The 24,776-nt window shown below is 40.7% G+C and overlaps 3 protein-coding genes and 1 long non-coding RNA gene across 4 annotated transcripts; 1 reads left to right on the top strand and 3 right to left on the bottom strand.

Annotated features, from left to right (window-relative positions):
• Positions 1–1,277: 1,277 nt before the first annotated feature.
• On the bottom strand, positions 1,278–15,361 carry nfascb (neurofascin homolog (chicken) b). The gene is made up of 28 exons (XM_051071346.1): positions 14,758–15,361; positions 11,998–12,153; positions 11,472–11,601; positions 11,272–11,377; positions 10,977–11,167; positions 10,252–10,374; positions 9,935–10,153; positions 9,512–9,623; positions 9,212–9,399; positions 8,992–9,123; positions 8,756–8,899; positions 8,403–8,514; positions 8,138–8,301; positions 7,909–8,056; positions 7,690–7,814; positions 7,504–7,605; positions 7,178–7,375; positions 6,652–6,722; positions 6,320–6,542; positions 5,986–6,101; positions 5,226–5,436; positions 4,974–5,096; positions 4,419–4,592; positions 4,152–4,283; positions 3,701–3,770; positions 2,836–2,847; positions 2,602–2,637; positions 1,278–2,423 (listed from the first exon to the last, which is right to left on the bottom strand). The coding sequence occupies exons 3-28, from the start codon at positions 11,548–11,550 to the stop codon at positions 2,192–2,194; spliced, it is 3,543 nt and encodes a 1,180-aa protein (XP_050927303.1). The 5' UTR covers positions 11,551–11,601; positions 11,998–12,153; positions 14,758–15,361; the 3' UTR covers positions 1,278–2,191.
• LOC127142577 (uncharacterized) lies at positions 8,124–23,056 on the top strand. Its single transcript, XR_007813435.1, has 5 exons — positions 8,124–8,198; positions 8,964–9,132; positions 11,075–11,219; positions 19,700–19,801; positions 22,916–23,056. It is a non-coding gene; the product is annotated as an uncharacterized LOC127142577 (long non-coding RNA).
• Positions 15,501–21,956, bottom strand: LOC108882137 (calcium-independent phospholipase A2-gamma). Its single transcript, XM_018674456.2, has 9 exons — positions 21,231–21,956; positions 18,819–20,347; positions 18,502–18,654; positions 18,256–18,413; positions 17,729–17,823; positions 17,435–17,606; positions 17,279–17,336; positions 16,880–17,074; positions 15,501–16,639 (listed from the first exon to the last, which is right to left on the bottom strand). The coding sequence occupies exons 2-9, from the start codon at positions 20,256–20,258 to the stop codon at positions 16,181–16,183; spliced, it is 2,730 nt and encodes a 909-aa protein (XP_018529972.2). The 5' UTR covers positions 20,259–20,347; positions 21,231–21,956; the 3' UTR covers positions 15,501–16,180.
• LOC108882141 (uncharacterized) lies at positions 22,095–24,652 on the bottom strand. Its single transcript, XM_018674461.2, has 3 exons — positions 23,980–24,652; positions 23,217–23,405; positions 22,095–23,088 (listed from the first exon to the last, which is right to left on the bottom strand). The coding sequence occupies exons 1-3, from the start codon at positions 24,109–24,111 to the stop codon at positions 22,894–22,896; spliced, it is 516 nt and encodes a 171-aa protein (XP_018529977.1). The 5' UTR covers positions 24,112–24,652; the 3' UTR covers positions 22,095–22,893.
• Between the last annotated feature and the right edge of the window lie 124 nt (positions 24,653–24,776).

Raw genomic sequence — 24,776 nt, 5'->3', positions numbered from 1 at the left:
ACTATAATGAATTGTCAACTAATGTTGTATTTTGCAGTGAAGAATACGGTGGCTCAAAGTAATGAGGACGAGCAGACTGTGGTTAGAAACTGAAGAATACCAATGAAATCTATGTTTTTTTTTTCATTTATGTCTTCTGTTTCTTTGAATTTTTTCCCTTTGCTTTTTGTCCTTTTGCTTTTTGTCCCTCATAAAAGGCAAAATCCAAAAATATCAGTCATAACAAAACAAACTTTAAATGCAGTAGGAATTAGTCTGCTCTCAATTAGTCAATCACTTTGTTGTCAAATGATGTCAAATGTCAGCCAATCATGAAAAATGCCTGTTGTCATCTTAAAATTAGTTGTGTCGTTAGATCAATAGAAAACCCAAAGATTTTCAATTTATTATTATGTATGACAAAGAAAAGCAACAAATTTCACATCACAGTCTGGATCCTTTAATCCTGAATATTGATGTATAACTGTTATAGGAGCCTAACATTGGAAAGAGACTGTTTTCTTGCATGTTTTGTCTTGACTTCCTGAATGTTCATTCAGTTCAAATGAAGTCTCCTTCTCCTTCAGTTGAAGGAGAAGACTTGTATGTTGATCGACACTTAACAATTTTGGCACTCATTCCAGTAAATGAGGGGTGTAATAATAATAAAACCTCAATATGCTGGTAAGTCAGAGACCACAGTACTATATCAGAGCTTTGATAAACTAGAAAGGTTATTAGATAAGATGTCCTTTTCCATTAAACTGCACGATCCCTGATGATGTAACTATGAGATATCTTATATGATAACAGACAGGCCAGGGTTCAGTAGGATGGAAATATTTTTTAGCTTTTGCTTTATACTTTTTGAAAGATCAGTGGATGCAAAAATATTTAAAGGAACAGTCCAACTTATTTGCTTTTCTGCTGAGATTTTGGTGAGAAGATTCCACTCCAATGTCTGATGGTAAACACAGGCTAACTGTTTCCCCCTGTTTCCAGTATTTATGCTAAGCGAGGTTAGTCTGCTGCTGGTGGTAGCTTCATACTTAGCACACAGATATAATTAGTACTATATGTACTACAACTATATGCAAGAAAGCGAATAAGCATATTTCCATAAACCTTTCTTTTGAGTTTTTAAAGTAAATTCCGTACACAACTCTGTACCTCAGACTTACATCACAAGTTTACATTGTTTAAACAGCCTCGATGGTTTAAAACCAGACATTTGTAAACGATTTCTGGCTACCCACTTAAAAATGAGGAAACATACCATAAAAGTTAAACATTCAGAATAATTACAGAAAGTAGAAATAAATATTTCTTCTTTATTTACATTAGGGCATAACTGTGGTAATAGATGTTTGATGTTAGGAGTCAAATAAACAAAGCTGTTACATAAAGATTAGTAATCTCTATATCCGTTGTGAGCGAAAAATGGAGACCAGTTCATAGAGAAATGTGAGCAACTTCAGTTTTTACAGCTTGTTTATGGCGGCTTGCTGATTCCCCTGAAAGTCTGACGTCTTGCCTCCCACTGGGCCATAATATGCAAACAACCTGTGCTGAAGAATAATCAGTCCCTGGATATATTTTATTATCCTTCATTTCACCTATCACCAACAACACTTTTATACATCAAAGGTACACATTGCCAAGGGGAGGCAATTTAACTTCTGAGATTAGGCTAAATTGCAGCTCACCTGATGTTGAGAGTATGACCCTTTTTTCCCAATCAATCAAAATACAAAAGTAACACAAATCTTATTATTTAAATTAGCAGTAGTGTAATAACAGTAGTTAAGTGGGTCCTTGCAACTGCTTTTATCAACATGATAAACTGATCCACTTCTGTCTCTTCTGATGTGCAGCCAGTGTCTCTCCATAACCGAACGATGCGTAGGCATGTGCATGAACACACAGTATTTTTATTTACAAAACAAACAGAAAAACTTTCATAAGATGATTAGGCATCTCTTTAGAAAAATTGTCCCATCTATCCCACCATTTTCTTCTTAAAATGCATGAAAGCTGCAAGGACACAGAGGGGGCAGAACAGCTCCAGTCTCCAGCTGTTCCCTCCTGCAGACAAACCAGAAGCACCACAGGTTCCTCCAGCTTCTTAATTCAAGGTGGAGGGTACAGGCACAGCAAAGTTGCACGACAAGTAGTTGAGCTGAAGTCAGACAGGATGATTCAGTTTGGAGTTTTATGCCAGGGAGTAGATGGTGTTCATTGGAGAGTGAAGTTCAAGACTTCCACCAAAGTCCAAATCCCTGACATCTCTCCTAGTTCCTGTGTACTGGCCAATGAACGAGCCGTCCTCGTTGAATGGTATCTCCCCTCCTTCTCCGTAGTCCACCAGACTGTCGTCGCTGTCTGATCGCTTCATCATTGCCTCCATAGACGGCTGTCCTCTTTGAAGCCCTCTTTCCTCCTCCCTACAAAAAAAAAAAACAAGCAAAAACTTGATTTCAGAGGTACATTTCGTCAGTGCCAGAACACCAAGATGTTTAAAACTCAACCTGTGAACTATGAACAGAAGTATACAAGTACAATGGTGATTTAATTCTGTCTTATCAATCAGTTTTACATAGTGATACATTCACATGCACATACCTCCGAGGGTAGGGTAGAGTGGAGACACGTGCTATCCTAAAATACAAGAACAGATTGTTTGAGATTATTGTATGAAAGGAGGGATCACATTTCAATGATCATACATTCACAATATACTTCTAGTAGTACCATTTATCTGCTAAATATGGTATTTACAACTCTGAAAATCTGTAGCAGGTATTCAGGTTTGAAATATCAGTGGTGTCAATGTGTCAACATTTAGTCTTTTCATACCTTTCAAGAGACCTTGAGTGGTTCAGTGCGAAAAGAACAGGGTTGAGATTTGAGGTTTAGATAGAAAAGGTAGAGTAAATACACAAACACACACACACACAGAAAAAAAATGTAAGTAAGATCAAAGAGTTATCATAAATAAGGCCATAAATACTGTAACTGGATTTGATTTATACCCGTGTCAGCATCATGCTAAAATGTTACCAACAATAAAGATGCTCTGTGGAGTTTTTGATCATTAGCACTATGGAGCAATATTTTCAGAAGTGGATCTCCATTCTGTTTGTATTGTGCTCATGCAGGAATGCAAAGTGACAAACTTTCCTTTCTCCAGGTTCCTGCAGTTCCACTGACTGGCAGTTGGTGGCAGCAATGCACAAAGACACATAGCAATGCGCCAGCAAAGATAAACAAAGGCAAACTATATATTAATATTAATGATGCACAGTTTAAAATATTTAAGAAATAATCTGCATTGCAAATGTTTTATGTGGAAGAACATAGGCTCTACATGTTTGTTAGGCCTCAAGAATACACTCAAAGTATTTTCGTGAATATCACTAAACATAAACTTAACGTTTGCTTATAAGATAACTCCACAGAGCAACTTTTATTTACCAAACAGGATGCTAATGCACAGTTACAAAGCAAATGGATGTAAATACATGGCTACTGTACAGTGTTACAGGAAACATAATGTTTTCTTTAGTGTTGAGAATTATTACCATACCATTATATCATACAAGTACATGATTTAACACACTTAGAAACTTAAATAAGATGTGCTAAAATCATTTTCACTCTCAAACAGAATAACATTTGTTGTGAGTGTGTTTGTATGTCTTATGTTCATTTTCACGCTTACCGATAATCAAATGATCCCTCTTGATCTTTGTCATCCACTGGCTCCAATGAAATGTCCTTTTTTTCCCGTACTGAAATTAAAACAAGCTAACTTGTTATAAGAGAAACAGTGATATTGGAAATACAATATGAGTAGCAGGAAAGGGGCTGTAACTAATAGTTATTCTCATTATCAATTAATCTGCCTCTTATTTTCTTGATAAATCATTTGGTCTAGAGCCTAAGGTGACGTCTTCAAATCCCTTGTTTTGTCTGACCAACAGTCAAGAACCCAAAGTCTTATGAAAGTGTAAAACGAGGAGGCAGTTTCACATTTGGGAAGCTGGAACCATAAAAAAGAGCTTAAACGTTAAATCTGTTTATCAAAATAATTGCAGATAAATTTTCCCCTTAGTCAACTAATTGATTAATCGCTTAATCTAATGCAGTTCTAGCCGGCATCACCACTGTACCTGGGTATTTCCCCCCTCGGCTCCTCTTGATAAAGCAGACTATGAGAAGTATGAGCACGATGAGAGCCACAGCACACATTATCCCAATGAACCAGCCCTGAGTGGTTATGTCTACCTGATCCTGAGCATAGGCTGGGAGACACACACAAGCATGTGTACACGCATATGAATACACACATTGTCAAAGTCAACATCACTTAACAACTCAAAGTGTTTATTTGGTAGAAAACAAAATGTGTTGATGCAATGGAACAAGTAGTAAATTACTTTCAGTTGTGTAGTGGGGTGACTCCTCTGTATGCCATTCGCCTATCCCAATCCGAGTTCGTGCTGCCACAGAGAATCTGTATCGAGTGTAGCGGTCGTATCGGCGGACTGAGAAGCTTGTTACATTTGGAGGGAACTCCTCAACTCGCAGCTCCTCTCCCCTGGTGGCGTTTACTGTGGCAAGAGTAGAAATTTCAGTGAGCTAAGAGAACTCTTGATGCTGCTAGAGTGCACACAACTGAGCTATTAAGTACCTCACCTGCTCAGAGAGTGCCTACACAAGTGTTCAATACCCTCTGGAGAACATACTTTAGTGGCACTCTGATCTGTGAGTGCATATTTAAGTGCGCTATTATGTACTTCAGGGATGTGGACTTGAGTGTCATGTGAAAAACTTTGGCAGCTTTAGTGAAATTTCCTTTTCTGTTACGAAAGCTTTACTGTGTCTCCAAGGACAAAGGCAGAACACAACATTAGACTTTGAAATTTTAGTCTATGAAGACAGAAAAATCTCTAGAGGTTCTGGAGAGTGTTTCAGGTGTTGGGTTGGCATACCTGTTTGATACTTGAGGGAATACCCAGTGATGATACCGTTGGGCTCTGCTGGCAGATCCCAGTCGACATAAATACTGTCCAGATGTCGCTGTTGGATCCTGAAGGATGTGGGAGCAGATGGTACTACAGACAAAAACACAGCAGGAGATGATAAACATAAACTGTGGAACTAAATCATTTAGGATTTGTGAGGATACTGATATTCTCTGAAGTTCTTGTTTCTTAGGTGGTGGATTTACCAACTTTTCTTACCTCCCTCAGGTGTTGAGAAGTGTATATTGTTACTGGGCGGCCCTTCATATCGATTGTTTGTCGCCACTATGTACATCTTGTAGTTGCTGTACGGGATGAGCCCAGTGAGGACCCCTGATGGCTCTGGACCGTTGTCTGCAAATGCTTTAGACTTCATTCCTCTGTTGACTCTATGCCACCTCAGCTGGCTGCTGTCCCTCCAGTAATAAACCTGAGAGATGAGAAGCAACACACCCAGCATTTTAATTCTGCTACACCTTTTCACTAAAACCACAAGCTGTAACAACCAGTCAAATTCCACAGTCAATTTTCAGAGTGATAATTGATTAAATATCCTTCAAATTAAAGAAATGATATAGGACAAACTCCATAGAATACAAATGAAAACAATATAAAGTTTTATAAAGACAAAGTAGTGATTGTTACAGCCTGTAGCTTTAGTATAAATATGTTTCTCATTATGAATTTGATGCCCATGATTGAAATGTTGGATGTCTATCTTTCTATGGTGCCAATATGCAGGAATTCAGCCATTTCTTTCACAGGGCTTGACAGTTAATCTGGTAACATTTTCTAAAAAATGTAACTTGCCCCTAACATACAGCCAACACTTGTATTACTCTACACTACTGCACCCAGTAAAACTTACTCACTAAAGTCCTTTGATTGTGTGTTCACTATCAGCAGTGGAATCTCTCAGTGAAGTACACTATGTCCCATTAAAGCTCATGATCCCATATTTAATTCACAGTAGACGCACCTTATATTCCTTCAGTTCTCCCATAATAGAGCTGCGTGCCACTGGGTCCCAGTGCACAGTCACCTGAGTGCTCTCGATGTCGGATACTCTCAGGTTCAGGGGTGCAGTTACGGGACCTTCGGGAAAACAGAGATGACAGAGTGCTTTGTCTTTGTTATCAGTGAACACAAAGAGAGGTGATCAAAAGTAAAACTTGTCCCCAAGATGTAAAAAAATACACTATTAACAAGAAGAGGTGTGCTCAAAATAACACACAGATGGGTGAAAAATTACAGGAAAAACATAACATCAGAGTCTGCTTTTTAGTTGCAATGCAATGGATTTAGGTACTTACGGTCTTCCCCAGAGTAACCAATGACAACAGGAGACTCTGGGCCCAACCCAAAGTCATTGACAGCCTGGACTTTGATCTCATAAGGAGTGAAGGTGTCTGCATCATAGATGTAGTATTTTAGCCATTTAGTGGTAGCGTTCTTCCACTCTTCTCTGGAATCTCTCCTTCTCCACCACACCAGATACTTCAGGTGGGGTCCGTTCCACTCTCTGTAGGTCAGAGGCTGAAAGGATGGTTCACAGCAACCAGCGTTGAAATTAAAATATTCAAAAGAGAAAATATTCAAGATAAATATGAAAGTATAGCAGCTTTTGATGGGTTCAGACCCTTACCTCCCAGCTGATCTCCATGTTATTCCTCCATGTGCCCACACCCTTTACGTTCTTTGGGATCACATCTGGGGCTGTGCAGAAAAACCAATGCAGTGGTAAGATCACAGGATTGAAAGAAATACTTTGTGTACTTTTGGGAAATGTGCTTATTATTACGTGCTTACGACAAGAGTTACAGTAGATGAGAAGATCAGTATGACTCTCAGGTCTGTATGATGAATATGAAACTCAGCCAGGAGACCTTACCTTAGTTTAACTTAGCATTAAGACTAGAAATTGGGAGAAACAGCTAGCCTGGCTCTGTCTAAGTTTACACAAATCCACCTACCAACACCTGTAAAGCTCACTATTCAACATAATTTGTTTAATCTGTACAAAAACACAAAGGAGCAGTGAGGTGGGGTTGTTTCCTTTGGACACACCAAGGCTAGCTGTCCCCCCTGCTTCCAGTCTTTGTGCTAAGCTAAGCTAACCATTTCCTGGCATTTGTTGTGCCAACAACACATGTCTGTTTCATCAAACCCACGTGCACCGCTGGTCTGGAAGCGCATAGATGGGCGACTGGGGCGACTTTGTCCAATTTCATTTATAGCGATGACCCTGAACTCGTAGTAGGTGAAAGGTGTTAGATGCAGAATAACAGAGTTGAGGTTTCCTGGGTATGTTGATAGGTTTCTCCACTTCCCTGGCAACCAGTCATCATCATCATACTGCACCAAGTACTCTGTAACAGAGTAATAAAGAGATTCTCTTAAAAAAATTTCCAGAAATGGGAGTTGGTAAATACCCAAGAATAATATTACTCACAAAATGTTTTTATTCTTTGGGTATATTGCATTTCGCAGCTCCTACCTGTGATGGGACTGTGGTTACTGTCTCCAGGAACCCAACTGAGTCTTACACTGCGTTCATATGGATCTGACAACTCCAAATTAGTGGGAGGATTCGGACGGTCTGCACACAAAAATATATAAACAGTTAAAAAGCCTAATATACCAAATGGTGGATGAAATATCATTTATTTGAAACGTGTCATACCCATCACCATTAGCCGTGCTGAGGCAGATTTCTGGTCCAGTTCACTCTTGATGATACAGGTATAATTACCCTCATCCCCTCTGTTTACATTAGTGATAATCAGATTTGATTCATCCAGGGAGAGTCTGAGGATCACAAGTGAGACACTGGTGAGATGCTAAAAGAATTATATAAAGAGTCTATATTTTTATTGAATTTATTTAAGAAAAAAAGACCTACCTCCAGCCAAGGGTGACCTGCTTTTTGTCTTTCATCCAGGTGGTTGTGAAAGGAGTAGTAACATCTGCTTTCACCCCACACTCGAATCGCACATCGCTTCCACGCATGACTCTCATACTCTGTGGTCTTGTCACAATTAAGATGGGTTCTGAGAGGAATGGAAATATATTTTTGTAAAATATTATCACTCAGATGTTTTTTTTTCATTATAAAACAGTGTCACTCTCACCTTTGACCTCTACTCTGACTTGATTCTCATCTCTTCCTGCGATGTTGCTGACTACACACAAGTAAGTTCCCTGGTCCTCTATGCGAATACGTTTGATCTCTAGAGTTCCATTACTGTGGGTCTTAAAACGATTTCCTTCCAGATTTCCCTGTCCATATTTGGACCTGTGTGAGCAGATGCAGAAACACATGCAGACACACACACATACTGTGAGCTGATGTTTGAACTCACTCTTACTTTGAAGTGTTAAACAGCTTGTTCTCACCATCGCAAGTCAGGGACTGGAGAACCAAAATAGCGGCAGTCTAAGAGGGTACGGCTGCCCTCTATCACCTTGATGAGGTCATTCCTTGGCCCGAGAATACGTGGTGTTGCATCTATAAGAAAAGATCTGACTGTTTACATACACCAGTCAGCTACAACATTAAAACCATAATGTGGCTGATTTGTGTTAAAGCAGTTTTTGTTCATCAATTGCTTTTACACATGTTAAAATTCAATTTAAGTGAAGAATGCTGGTTGTCACTTTTTTACCCTCTTAACCATCCACAACTCAGGCTGGGTCATGACTGAAAAACAATGACACTGTAAATGTCACAAATAACTCTGGTAACTTACGTAGCACGTTGACAAAAGCATTGGCCAGTAAGTACCCATACTCGTTTGAAGCATTGCACTGATAGACGGCAGTGTTTGCAGCGGTCACACCGCGGAGGCTCAGCGTGTCTCCTGACACCTGTCTGTTAGGCTGTGGTGTAGCACCTGGAAACAAAACAGACAAGGAAGGAAAAGAACAGCAGTATTAATACCAAATTTATTTTTACAGCTTGTGGGCATGATCTCCAAAAACGTACTCTCAATTGGTTCCCCGTTGATGAACCAGTTGACTGTGGGACGAGGAGCCCCATCTGAACGACAGACCAAACGTCCATTTTCTTCCGGGGCCAGGACCAAGTCAGTGGGCTTCTCCAACCAGAATGGAGCCGCTGCTCAATGTAAGTATGGAGGTCATTTGAATGTTACTGTGCAGGAAGAAAATAAAATTTTGAATGGTGCTCTGAAGGTGTGTTTCACCTTTGACCCTGACGGTTATTGTGTGCACAATGTAGCTGATCTTATTGGTAGCAGTGCACTCGTATTCACCGGCATCTTCAAATGTTGCCCTCTGGATTTGAATCAACTTGTTGAAGTGCTTTACTTTCATGCGTGGTGTCACCGCCAGGGCCTCACCATCCTTGGTCCAGGTAATATGAGGAGTTGGCCTTGATGATGACAAACAAGGCTTTACACAGGATGACATACATACAGACACATAACTCTTTGTGGCAGAATAGCATAGCATACTAAGAAAATGTCTATAGTGTTCACACTCACACTCCTGCAGCGATACACTCCAGGAGCAGTTCCTCCCCTTGCAGGACCACTATGGAGCTGGACGAGCCTGTGGGAGACAGCCAGGTGGGGGCAGCCTCTGCCACTGTTCGAGCTGGTGAGGAAACCAACCACAACATATCAGTCACACTCACCTCAAACAATTAAAAAACCTTTCTAAAACAGTATTAACTTAGAAAAGTAGAGGACAGCTGAAGCAGAGCACACACTCACCACAATTAGTAAGTTTAGTTGGGGAAAGTGATGAGTCTTTTAAGGGTAGAGTCTGAAAGTATAGTCTTTACAAAACCTCAGGGAATTGTAGGAAGAAAGACGACATTAAGGTTATATGTGTAAACACTTGAAAATGTGTGACCAGAAAGAAAAACTAGATGTCAGGAATTGTGAAGGCACATTCGTACTCACTTGTAAGCACTTTAACAACCACAGGCATCTTCTGCTGGATGACGTTCTTGTAGGGGAAACGGGCGTTGCAGCAGTAATCAGTGGCAGAGTCATTAAACAGGACGTTAGAGAAGTACAGATCTCCGTTGATTCCCATGGAAACTCTACGGTCCTGCCGTACAGCCTGTGTGGTGGGGAAAGCTGTCTGAATCGGCCAGTTGAAAGGTCTCGCATATGAGCCTGAGATGAAACGTGGTGTTCAAAATAAAGTCAGTTCATAGGAGATTCTCTGTGTTTGACCGTAGTATCAGGAACTTTAACTCTAGAGAGACACTCACAGCTGGACATCCAATAGGTTTCAGGTTTAGGCGGGCCGGGTGGAGGGTCACAGGACAAGACCAGAGGCAAGCCAGCGCTAACCACCACAGGCTCCAGAATCTCCCGCGGCCACACAGGAGCTCCTACACAAACGCAGAGGAATACGTGTCTCCACTGAGCAGAAAAGTTGCTAAATAGGTGGATGGGTAAAAACTGGTTAATGATAGTCCCTACTCTTTTTTCAGATTTGGCTGCAAAAAGGCTAAGACTATTCTTCTTTTAAGATACACCGTCCCACCTCCATAGTGGCCATAGAAGTGCTATTTGAGATGTGCTTTGGTCTAACTCACATATTATTATTTTGTATATTGTATTGAAGTCACTTTATTTACAACATTTTCAGCTATCCAGCTGAAAAACACAGGTGATCCACTTCAAGGTAAGTGGCATTGCCCCTGGTAAGTCAATCAGCCACGTGGCAATCAGTGAGTGTCCTTTTCCCTTCAGTAGGAATGAACTGGACTTGAGTTGTTGATATTTGTACATTGCAGATCATTGCAAGTCAACTCAAAGAGATCACTGAGATCTCAACAGATGGAAACACTGATAGAAACATTTTGCTAATGGCTTTTCAATTCTGAGTAGTTCACAGTCACTGCCCACAGTGAGGTCACTGTGAATCCCCTGTCAGTGGTGGATCCAAACAATTAGTTGATTCTCTAATAGTCCCCAGTACTGAACTTACTGTACAGTCGTAGTCTGATCTTGTTGGAGTATGCAGACCCGTACTCGTTGGAGGCAATGCACTGATACTCAGCCTCATACTGTTCTGGATTTTTCCAGGCATAGATGTCCAGTGTCCCTGAGCGCCTTCGCATTGATGTCTGAGGGTCACGTGCCACGTTGAAATACTTCCCATTCCGCCTCCATGAGAAACTTGAGCAAAACGTGTGAAGCAAGACAGAAAAATCAGTGAAGTAGTTTGCAGGTAATGATGTCAGCTTTAACAAAACTGTTCAGCACGCTGTGTCAGCTCTTACATGGGATGAGGGTTTCCTTTGGCTTCACACTCTATGACCATGGTGTCTTTAGGATCAACAATATGCTCCTTCATCGACTGCTTTATAATGGTTGGGGGTTGTCTGACTGCAGGGCACAGAGATGTATCGTGTATTGGAAACATATGTGATTAAATTATACATTCTGCAACTTACAACAGAAAGTTAAGATACTGACTCACTTTCCAGAGGGATGTCCAAAGCCCAAACACTCTGCCATAAAAGCAGCAGCAGCAGAGCTGGTACGGCCAGAGTCCCCATCTTTACAGTTCATTTAAACCAGCAATACTTTTGGTCACCAGTTCTCCTGTTCTTAAAATAAATTATAAGAAAAAGAAAACGTAGATTTTACTGATGGTTCACAAGCCACCCACCTTGCAGAAGTGACATCAAAAAGTACATAGATCCTTTACTTAAGTAAAGCTTAAGCTTAACAGTTCTGATATATAGAACACCTGACAAGAGGTCCCAAGGTTGTGAATCACTAATATATAACAATACATTGTATTTTATGTAATTTTTTTGTGTGTGTGTTTTAAATAAGAAATTATAATGTAAAAAGTAACTAAAGCTGCCAAGTGAATGTAGCAGAGTAAAACAGAAAATATTTCCCTCTCAAATGTAGTAGAGTTAGTGCAAGAAGTTATTGCTATAAATATGCAATGAACCATGAGTCATGTTAGTATGATCAAATCAGAAAGTTCTTACTTCTGTCATGTGAAGTCAAATCAGGGCTCTCTCTCCCTCATCTCTGTAGCTTCCGGACTGCATTAATAATTCCACTCACTTTTTTCCAGGAAATTATTCTTGTTTGTGCAGGTTATCAATTAACGCTTCAGTCCTTCAAATATCAGGTCAAGGGCCCTAGAGGAGTTGATACACTTCAGTAATACAGTTTCTTTCTGTCACTGCCACTTACACTCTGCCCACCCATCTCATGAATAATGAATGAGCACCATACACCACCTACACCTCACCCACCACACTTCACTGTTCTCATGATTCTGAACAATCCATCTCCATCAAACACAGTCGCAATGTTTGTCCGTACAATAAACAAAGTGGAGTTCCAAGAATCACAGGGCATTTTGTATGATTTGGACTGAGAAATACAGGGCATATTTTTCTTGAGCCTGATTTTTCTTTCTCCAAGCTGAATAATGTTTGCTTTGACCTGGCACAGTGTGAGCTGAGAAATCAGTTTAGTGCGCTGGATGAGAGCACAAAAAATCAACCCATATTCTGTACAATTTGCATTCATGGTTGGTTTTGATGACATCAGAACGTGGGCTTTATTGTTGACTGGAGAGAACCGGGAAAGCGAGGATGAAAGCAACGTTTGTTTCTCTCATATGAATTTTGCATGTTGCAAATCTAAAGTCACATGGATCCAGCACAATAGCCCTGGCAAAGGATGGGAACAGCCAACATTCAAATGTGAGCGATACAACTTAAACTCCGTCCACACACATCCTGCATTTAAAATTTTGCCTTATTTTCCAAAATTATGATTAAAATTCTTTTTGTGAAATAGATTTGAGAAACACTCAGCCATTCATATGCATATCCTCAGAGGAGGAAAAGGTCATTACCATTCAGCTGAGAAAATCCTGCAGGGGGAAGGAGCAATTTTCTTTTCTAGAAACGGTGCCAAAGACGCAGGAGAAGCTGTATTTGTGTTAGACAAAAGCCATCTCACGGCTGTCGACAGAGTCCTGACCTGTGTAGGCTTTCAGGCATCCACACAGGGCTGCAATATACAGGCCAGCACAGACTGGACTAAACAATAGCTTGGTGGGTCAGGGGGTAAGGGTAAAATGAGGTGGCATCGCTACCTACAGATGAAATTGAACTTGTAATTAAGGTCTGGATTCACAGGTCTAATAATAAAGCTGACTTGAAAGTGGAAGGTTTGCATAAATGCAGTACTGATTATTACCAAATTTATTTATTTTCACTCATACTATCAAGGAGTTTCAGAGCTCTCATGACGTAAACCATTAAGGCTCTCAAAGCTCTGTATCCTCCAGCCCTGATCCCCTTGGAGTGTCTGAAACACAACTTGACTTGCCTCACACAGAAAACAAAAGCAGAGGGGGTATGTTTAGCTTCTTGGCTTTCAGAATGGGCTTTTCTCCCCATACACTGGACTGAAGCAGGCCTGGCAGCGAGCAGTGATCAGTGCCATGCACCAGATTGCACAGTGAAGAGGCCGAGAGGCGGACAGAGCCAGCTCAGTGACGACAAGAAGGTCTCTATGCTCGCGGGTCTCCTTTGGCACGTGTGCCCAGGGCTCGGGTAAGAGCAGATGGCATGTGGGAGGGAGTGTCCTGCCGCACAAGCTGCCCGTTCAGACCCAGAGCACCTATCATCTGCACTTTGACGTCACTGCATCAGGGAGACCACAAGAGGAGGCTGGAGAGAAACTCCTGTTGAGCAGGACACTGTGCTACATTAAGTCATCACTGTGCAATCAAGTCATTACTGTCTAACAAACTTCAGCGCTGTGATTGTGACTTTGTGGTGAGGTGACCGTACACTACAGCCACATTTTCAAACAGCATCGTGTAATAAGAGTCTACCGCAATAGCTGCTCTGTGAGGCTGTCTTTAATTACAACAAAGCTTTGAGCTAAATGCTAACATCAGCATAACCACTGGTGGAAGAAGCACAGATCTATTACTTCTGTAAAAGTAGCAATAGTGATAGCAGTGTAGAAATACTCTAAGTAAAAGAATATTAATTAACTTAAAAATATACTTAAAGTACCAAAAGTAAAAGTATTCATTATGCAGTGGTGACACTAGATGAACTTTATAGTAGAGCTAAAAGAAGAAGTCAGGAGATCACCAAAGTCCTTGGGATTTATCATCTGGAGAAGATGAATGTCTCTTAAAAATGTAATGCCAAACAAAAACTTGTTGTGATATTTCAGTCCCAACCAAAGAGGTGGCTCAGTTTAGAGACTAACATTGCCATCCCTACAGATATGCCTCTGGTGTGGCTAAAAATACAAAGACCCATAGATACTTAGTGGTATACATATGCAAAATTATGGCACATTTAAAATTCTTAGTATTCTTATTATTACAAATAATAAGGTATGTAGTTCATATAAACCTAACTGCTCATCACATTTGCTTCTACAACACTGCCCCATAAGAATTATTCAAATCCAAGCTAGTCATCTCAATGGCAGGTGTGAGAGCTGAACAATATGGAGCTCACTCTCATACAAATCTGCTGATGCAGTTGTAAACCCATCCCACTTCTCAACTCAGACTATGACATCATTAAGACTTTGACTTCCACTGACGCCCGTCTTGGGCAACAGCTGCAATGACTACAGGACTCCTTCACAAACCAAAACGCTCTTTGCAAAAGTGTCTTAACATGCTCCAATACTGTGAAAATTAATATTCAAAATTGGCAAAAAAAGGTTCAGTTGATAAATGTTACGGTTCCTACCTTGAAGTGTTTCCTCCGCTCCTTGGTCCCTTTTTCCTCTTGTTGCAGTGGAAGACTCACAGTAGCATCTCCAGACGGAGTTTCATCTTCCCAGTAGCATCTGTTGTTAGTGATATTTGTCACTCCATTATCCTAAAGCAGGTGACAGACGAGATAACAGAGGCTCATGTGGCCCATCAGGATGGCTGTCCCAAGCCTGAATCACACGCTTGGCAAACTGAGAGCCTGTTATAATAAATCCATTGTGAAATCCACACATAAATATAACGTCATCTCCACTGTGACGGGAGAGTGAAGTGAAACAGAGCTGACATGTTTCGCAGAAGTTTGCGGATTAGGTTGAGGTGTCATCAGGCTACCATCTAGCAACAATCAAGTTCAGCTTGCATAAGAGACCAAATATTTTTCGTATTTTTTCATGTGTGCTGTTGGATTTGCAGTGTGTTCGATGGGGGGTGGGTCACTGACCTTGTATCTGCACTCTGGCTGGCACGGACGCACGCTTGCTCTCACAAAGCTGTTTCTGTCTGGAACAAAGTCAGTCTATTGTGGACAGGGAGGGCATAGCTTCCAGACACATTGGAGGGGGGGGGGGTTGTTAACCCATCACAGTCAAGTGACTGGATGGTTTCTCCCCCATTGATAAATCATTTTCCAAGACCAGGTTGATTTATTTATTTGGTTGAAGAAAAGTGGAGACATTTTATTTAAGTTCAGTAAATACTGTTTGACGAGGAAACAAGTCTTCATAAATATTAATTTATTTTAAACATATGCTCATAAATACCCAAATCATCCAGTATTATATTAAAACATACTGTGGCATGAGTTATAGCTTATATTACACTCAAAACCACTGAGGAGTGCATTCTCAAATACAGTAATAATAATTACATTGAGTGAATTATGTCACATATGCAACTTGCGCAAACCTTTTTAAACAAAGTGCATGAGAGTGCTAATTTCATGAATGTGCGTATTTGCTCTGTGTGTCTATGTTAAGAAATTAAATGAAATACTATATGTATGTGAAACCTGTCAACAACATCACATTTATCTTATATACAGTGCATGGACAGCAGGAAGTGGAAAAAATAACAGAATTGCCAATTTGGTGAAGCTCAGTTTGTTTGGCTTCTTTGTACGTCTTGAAGTTATATTTAAATTGAAAGTCCTCTAAAGCTAATTGAGCTGATCAGTATACTATTTAAGAATAAAAGGAAAGAAAAATGGAATAAAAGTCTACAGTCATGCTAGTGGTTGTGAGGCTATACATGCTGTTAGTGACATCTAACATGCTAATGTTGAGCTCACATAAGGGTTGTTGTACATTACAGTGTTTCTGTTATTTTGTCCACAGCCTGTACACGTGTGCATCTGTGCATAGGATATGTATCTATTTGCAGACTTGCCTTATACCTACTCACACCCATCTCTGTTTCATCTCCCAGGCCCTCTCACTCATCCAGTCTTTAGTTCTGCTCACAGCTGAGCGCTCTGCCCCAAGCACCAAACAGAGCCTGGCCAGTTTGGGCCTGTTTCTCTCCAGGTAGGTCTGGGTGTCTCTCTGTAGCTGGTCCAGGGCCACCGGCCGGCTCTCGTCCAGGGACACCAGGGAGCTAAGCATGGGGTTGAAACGGTAGTAGACGTCTGGGGCCAGGAGGTCGTCCAGAAGGGTGTGGACCCCTTCAGTGTCAGTGGCACTGCTGATCAGGTTGCTGATTTTGGCCCTCAGGCTAGTGGAGGTGGCAGGACCCCTCTTGGCGTTGTCATAACGACCGGTGCCAAGGGACAACACACACTGGAAGGGCTGGTTGGGCCACAACAGACGGCTCTCGTGGACAGCCAAGGCACAGGGGTTGTTCATGATAATTCCCCCATCCTACAAAGAGACACAGAAATGAATCTACAAGTGAACACGGATGTTTTGAGAAGTATTTTATTTCAGTAATAATTATACATGTGAGACAATACAAAGAGCTCTTTTAACTGACTCAGATTTTCTGATCATTTGCTCTTCCTCTTTATTTCTCACATTAAAGCTTGAACAACAATATAACTTAGCAGCTTTATTAATATGTTTAATCACCAATGTCTTGATTTCATTTAGCAACTGCCCTACCTGGTGAATATCACTTTGTAATGGGAACTCTTGGAAGTATCCTGGGGCAGCTGATGATGCTCTCACTGCCTGCCACATCTGGTAGCCTGAGCCTCCTGCGTAGCGGCTGAGGGAGCCTGGTTTGTGGTTGTAGTTGCGGAAGACGAAGGCCTTAGGACTCGTACCCCAGTTCACCACTGCACTCACCGCTGAAACCTGAGCAGATACAGTATCTGTCTGTTAAACCTGTGCTAATTCAGTTTTTAATGGTTAAAACCACAGTTGCTATTATTTATAGTTTGACCACGGTGGGGCACTCTACTACCACACCAGCAACTCATTAATCCAGCTGTATTTTTATCAGTCTGACTGTGGTTTTGATCATAAAATCAACTGCTCTGATGATTGCAGTGTTCTTACCTTGGGACTCAACTCATCTCTGGCTGTTTTAATAAGAACTGTATTTCCCAGCTTTTCTCTAAATGGGATAAAAACATAATTAAGCCAGAGCAGTCCATATTGTAACATGTAGAGAATGCACTGTCTTCACATGTATAGTGTTGTTAGAATCTCTACCGTAATATTTCCTCCCAGGTCTCAGTGTTATAGTAGGAGTGACTCCAGCCCATCTTCACAGTGCCGACCAGCGGGTTCTGACGAAACACTTCAGAGCCAAATCGACGATACATGTCAGCACACTCCTCTAGTGAAAAATGGGCCAGACCCAGCATGAAGGCTAAAACAGCGCCTTTAATAATGAACACACACAGAGACAGAAAAGTGAGATGCAGAAAAATAGTTTCAGACTGCGAAGCATCGAGATGTTGCTGGGAATACATTACATTGTTGTTTTTGGTTGTTATTTGTCACCTGTGCTCACTCCACAGATGTAGTCAAACAGCTGGTGGATCTTTCTGCCTGTCTCATCCTCCAGTAGCTTTAACATCTGCAGAGGCACCACACCTCTGGAAAAGCCAAAGAAAAAATATTAATAGTATTAAAAATACACATATCATGTGTTGGTACATTTACTCATATCTGTGTGTCACACTGCGTTTGGTCATTATAAATGTATTTAACTGTACAGCACACAGGACAGAGATTATTGTAACATGGACTCTTCAGCTTTTTGAATATGAGAGTCTGCTACTTTTCTTTGACTTATATGTTAGTAAACTATACATCTTTGGGTCTTAAACTATTGGCCAGATGAAACAAGCAGCTTGAACATGTTACCAGTGGCTTTGTGAACTTGTGATGGACATTATCACTGTTTTCTGGCATTTTACAGACAAAACGGCTACTCAGTTAATTGAAAAAAATGACATATGCATTGATAATGACAATAATTGTAAATTGCAGCTTTGTATAGAATGTAATGAGCATCATTTATTTACCTCGTGCCACCCCCATCAATTGAGAGGACTCTAATGCCGCAACCTTTGACTGGATTCACATAGCCGATTAGAGCTAAGGTTTCTCTTAAGGTGCTCTGAAGCTCCTGGTTGTCTTTGTAGGTTCGCCGCTTTCGCAACAACATGACTGCAGTTTTCTCCTGGAAACAGAAACGTCCTCATGAATTGACTGAGACAGAATGTGTTTGTAAAACTTTTACAAATGTGATTGTGTCACCTCCAACACACCTGCCACATTAAAGCTTTGCATGAGGGGTAACGGATAAGATGTTCATTGAGTGCCTCCACACAGGCAATCAGAGCTCCTGGAGACGGGGCCAGTCCCAGACTGCCAATCAACCCACGTGTGACTTCCTCTGCTTGCCTCCTGCTCAAGACAAGCTGACAACATACAACCAGAAAACTTGTAAACATTTGCGTAACAATTTGTTTTGGTTTTGTGATTTACTTTATTGTACAAGACTAGCAAGTTTTTTTTACTTCCTGCACAATTTGAAGAGACAATGCTGATCAGTGTGAAATCACCTGATGTGATCTCAACTCACCTTTTTATTCAGAATTGCCTGTGGTGAAGTCATGGCCAGTTTGGGCTTACTAGTCTGAGTCAAGGGGCCCAGTTTTAGATAAGCACCCAGCAAGTCAGGGATGGCACTTGTGGGGTGGCGAAGGTAGTCCATAAAGGTTACAGTCTTCATTCTCTCAGAGGTAACAGATCCAGGGTCCGTCTGTATTAGATTTCTATCTGCATCCTCATTCAGTCCACTCTGACCCTTGAAATACTGGTTGATGTGATTGGCCATTTGGAAATAGTTCTCCCCAAAGTTAGTAGTAGCACGGCTGCGGTGGAAAAGGCCTCCAATTTCAGGGCTGATTGGTTCTCTTTGCTTCAGCTGTGATGTAGCACCTTGAGTTTGAGAGGTAGATTGCGATGAAAAATAGTTTTTGGAAGTACTGCTCTTTTCCTCAGGAAGTTGCTCTCTCCTATTCTGAACTCCATCAGTAACCTTGGTACCAAAGTATTTATTGATGTGTCTTGCAAAATGAAGGTAGCCCTCCTCCTGGCTGCTGGAGAGGTTGTTAGACTCCACCGTTCCCTGTTCAGCACTCGATTTTACTGGGGACATTTCAGTGTCTTTAAGGGTTGTACTATAAGTGTGTTGCACTTTTCTCCTCTTCAGCCTTCTGTGTGTCCCTCTGGTGGAACACATGGTTTGTACATTCTCCTGTATTTCAGCTTTTGCAAAGCCCCGGGAAAAGACTGAGTTAATGTGATTAGCTACATAACTGTAGCTCTCACCAAACCTTGTTGCCAAAGAACTGATGTGAAATAATTGGAGTCCAGACATTTCCTGGATTGAAGGACTTGTTCCTGAGCTCTCCTGTTTCTCATTGCTGTTATAGACCTGTGTTGTGTCTTTGCCCTCAGATACATTTTGCTCTCTGGCTGTTCGCTGACTTTGACTACGCCTCTGTGACCTGCCAAGATGTTCTGGAGTTGCGACAAGAAGATTGGCATTCACAGCTAGAGGTACAACATCCTTTCTCTTGAAATAAATGTTAATGTGTCTGGACAGTTGATGAAATGATTGACCAAGACGTCCTCCCAGTGAACTCCAGTGAAAACTTTTCTGTGCTTCCTCTAAGATCCCAATGGGAGCTTCAGCTTTGAATACATCCCTATTAGAGGATGAGTAAAAACGCACAACCTGGAGATGCTTCACTTGTTTGTTAAAATCTCTGAGGAGGCAGTAAGAGGTAGAGCCTGTATCACTGTGGTTAAATTTTAGTAAAGTGGCTTTTCTTGTAAGTTTGGAAAAATGAGGAGGTGACAGCAGCGAATATCTGTGGAGGTCCAAGCGGAGAGGTACTTTGACCAAAAGAGGGTGCTTTCTGATAAGGCTCATTAGGTACCTGATTTTGCAGTACGATCTCAAAGTCCTGTTCACAGAACCTGAACACATGTTGGTGCTGAGGTAGCGACCCATGCTGGACCTGATGTAGTGAGTGGCAGTCGATCAAGTGTCACTCTTGAGCCTGCATTGAATTAGGTTGTAGTAACATATACAACAGGAATCTAGGAAAAAAAACAGGCAACAAAGAGCAAACACATTACTCTACAGCCATACAAGCAGCTCTGAGAGGCTTTAAGCTAAATGCATCAAGGACTGACCACCAGACTGACATTGCCATCCTTAGAGGCACACTGCTGGCATGGCCAAAAATGTCAATTATAAATGTGTTTTTTTATGAACAAAACTACATGCAAGTTGTACTACTTTAAATATATGAACTGATACAAAACAAGCAGTCAACAAATCAATTACCTTGCAAAACACTTAAGGACAAAGTTCACATAAAAACAGAAATACTGAAACACGAGGCAAGTTCGGCACATTAATAACTGCTGCATGTCCGTTTAAAGCAGAGGCACATTGTCACTTCTATAAACAAATCACTCTTAGGTGAGAGAGCATGCTTTCAGGGTGAGCTGATCAGACTGTGTACAAACACCATGTTCCACAATAGCCTTGCACTTCCACCGTTTCCTAGTACTGTGTCCCATCAGGACTGTAACATGAAACCTCAGGGCAAATACATCAGTCTACACCGGCTTTAAATAACTTTCAGCCCTCTGTCAACAGATTAAGGTCTGCAATATGACACAGAAATTAAAAAACATAGACAGATATGCTTTTAGTTGCTCTCATAACCATATCAAGTATGAATACACTATATCCCCTTTTAAAATAAAGTGCATTGTAAGTACTTATATATGCACATATGCAGAGTTTCTCTAATGCCTTTCAGAGAAAAAGGCAAACAGCGTCAGTGTGCAATAGTCAAACATCTACTATGGTTGTTTTCCTCTTAAGAAGTGGAAGGTCATGAACCAAAGTAGCTTACAGCCTCTCTAACCTTGACAGAAAATACCAGATAAAAGCATACACCTGATTTACCTGAAGCACAACTTCTAGTTCTTCTTTCTTTAGAATTCCTCTTCAACCAATTTTCTGTCCTTTGAAATATAGTACACCACTTGCCAAAGTATCAGAGGCACTATTTCTACTAAGTTTTGACACTTGATTCAATCATTCTGTTGAGCAGGGCTTTAATCTCATTGGCTGAGGTGAGCTGGGGGGGAGGGGGCAACTTGACCAATGTCCAGTAAGACCACACAGGCTTAAGGTCATGTGTTGTCACTGCTGACGGCCGGACTGGAAGCACAGGTCTAAAATTAGGGAGGGGGGTGATAACTTAAGGGTCTCAGTGAGTGGATGTTCACTGCTTCTTACGTCACAGCACATCAGATTCTCACACGCACCTCCCTCCAAAACAGACAGGGCTGTGACGCACTTTAATTCTTAGAAACTGTGCACAGGCCTCACAGTAAATGTGATACAAAACAATTACGAGATTATAGTGGTTAATAGACATATAATACTTTTCTATACCAACACTGTTACCCTGTTGCTCCTGCTTTGTCACTCAGTAAAAACATAATGGTATCCTTAAACACCCTGTATCTTCTTCCCTTGTACAGACATACATGTTCCCAATAAGCACGTTATTGATACCTGTATTTACTGTAAATAAATGTCTACCTTATATCAGTGTGTTTTGCAAACATTTTTGTCCCATAGTCACAACTTGTAACCTTTAACAAGCACACACTGTCCTGCACTGGAATGTATTGTTGATGAAACAGTAGCAGAGGCTTACGCAAGATTAAAAACTCTTAAATGTCTGAATGTGTCCACCCAGCTCACAGAAATTACTTAAAAAGAGTAATTTGAAAAATAATATCATGCCAATTCAGTCAGTTTGGGTTTTTGAGTTTCCTTTATTGTCAGAACTGCTAAATATTGATGTCACTGAGCTCTGTAAGAAAAAAAAATCTACTAAACCATCACTCTCTTTCATAGTTATTATTTTTGACTTACAATGACATCTAGTGGCAGATTCCTGACAGTTTGCTTTATCTATCTGCTTCTGAATCAACCTCAATTTGAGATACTGTGTACAACAGGAAATTTAGTGTATTTTGCTCCAGTGATTTTCAGTCTTATCTCTCTATATTTGCCATAGTATGACAATGTCATATAAAGGACATCATTACTCTTTATCCTTTGCAGAAAGGCTCTTTCTCTGGTGGCTGATTTTTCTCATTCTATTTTCTGTTGTTCTGTCTTACGATAGCAAATCCTCTTTCAGTTACATTTCTTAGAATTTTTAATATGAAGCTCATCATTATGAATCAATTTTTAATATTCAGGACATTTTCAGGAGATTGCAGAAACATTTAAGTGTTTCTGCTTTATCTTGCTACCATTAATTTTAATGTTTGTATATATTGTAACTGTAGATGTTTGCATTGTTTTAACTGATCTAACTGAAGATTATCAAGTCACACTAACAGACATCCTGCACTAAACAATGGTTTCACAACATACACATTTAATCCAGCAGCCAATATTTCCCTTCAGCGAAAAAATAGTCTGAAGCTTTTCCAGTTTGTGGTAAAGCAATGATTAAACTGCAATAACCATGTGGTACTTATCCCGTTCTTCTTCACAGTCAATTAACATATTAAACATACATCATTGTTTCTGTGGTCAAGAGTTAATGCGTTTTCTTTTCACAGCGTCCTGTGGTGCACTCCTCCCCACGCCCAGTCCACTTAAGGCGATTCCTGGCAAAGATGGCGTAGGATTTGTCCATAAATGGCCTCACAGGTGGCCACATCATGAAGCGACCCAGCCAGCCGAGGCCCACGGCACCGTACATGACTGCAAATGCTGGGATCCCACGGTGAACCTGCCAATACACAGACATTTAGCCACCTGGCATAATATTACACTTGGACTAATCTGCAAAAGTCTTCCAAAATGGAAGTTTGACATGCAGAATATTACAGTCCTTGAGTCAGTGGAATGCGAGTTTACCTCTTCTTTCTCATCAATCACATGCATTTCCTCCATGGCCATCTCATAGCTGACACCCTTATATTTCTCTCCATCATAGCCTGACAGGGAGATATCAATAAAGTCCACCTTCCCGGGCTGGTTTCTCTGCAGAAACTGGAGGAAGCGGATCTCCGTCACACATATGGGACAAAGCCCATCATACAGCACCTGAAACAGAGCAGAGAATAGATAATAACAGCACCAGCATCTTCAATTTTCTATTTCAACCTGGGGTATTTCACTCATGCATGTACACAAGAGCAAAATGACTTTTAGTGGAGAAAACAGATTTCCAGCTGGCAGAAGCTTCTTTAGTAATTTCATGCTTTTTTTGGTTGAACACTCTAAAACATTTATGGACAAAAACTCCACAAGTATACAACTTTCCTTCATTTCATATCATATCATATCATATCATATCATTATCAGTCAATCAGATATCAGATGAAGATTTTAAACATGCAATCATCCAACGTCAGATTTTATATTATTATAGATTATTAAATGATAAAAACAGTGTGTAATTCTGCATAATGATCACTTTTACTTTTGATACTTTAGGTACATTTTGCTTGGCTAATACTTGCGGACTTTTACTTGAAATTGAGTGTTTCGTATGATGGTATTGTTGGTTTTACGTAAAAGTTTTTCCACCACTGCTCCAGTTTTTAAGTCATGACACTGTTTATGTGCACACTGAAAACTGAAATAGGTTAGTAGAAACACAGAATAAGCTGATTACCTTGACAGCAGCAGACTCAGAGCTGAAGGTCCGGTGCTGATGTCTGCAGAGGGCAGGGGTCACTCTTACCGCTGCACTTGAATTTACACAAGTGGGTAATCTGGTCAAACATATTCTGACTCTGGAAAACATCTGGAAAGACAATGAACCCACCGAAACAGCTACAGATAATGCTAAGCTCTCCTAGCACCTGACTTTGATGTAGCAAACACTGACGTTAGCTAACGTTTGTTACACAACCGGTTGAATAACACACACAGACGGAGGTCGCCCGCTGATGTCGTTCATCAGAAACAGTTGACAGAAACCTCTAACGCTACAGCACATATTATCCTTACATTTGGCGTTACAATAAGAGGAAGTTAAAGGTAGTTAAAGCTGTAAATGTACAATTTAGTGAAGGCAGTTGACCGGACAGCGTGACTGAAAAGAGGCGTGGTGTATAAGTGTAGTAACAGAGAGGAGCCTGGTGCGAGAGGTCCCACTCTGTTGCGTTTTCCAAGTCTGATGTTGGTGGAACAAAGCTGAGGTCACCAAGCTGCCATTTAGGCAACCTGTTTCCATGGCTGATATCTTTTAAAAGACTGAAACGTGATACACGTAATGCTGGGTTTTTCTGTCCATATGCAAAGATAAACGAGTTTTTAGAAATGTATTGTCTTATAATTAAAGGTAACTGATCTTGGCCCCAGTTATGTTCATGGACTCTAAGTGAAAATCTAGTTTTAAGACCTGAATTGTTTTAGTTTCTGCGGCCATTTGTTTCGGGTTTTTTTTTATTTATTTTTTTAAAATCA

This window comes from Lates calcarifer, linkage group LG6 (assembly GCF_001640805.2).
Source record: "Lates calcarifer isolate ASB-BC8 linkage group LG6, TLL_Latcal_v3, whole genome shotgun sequence".
NCBI lineage: Eukaryota > Metazoa > Chordata > Actinopteri > Centropomidae > Lates > Lates calcarifer.
This window is presented reverse-complemented; position numbering and strand designations above follow the sequence as displayed.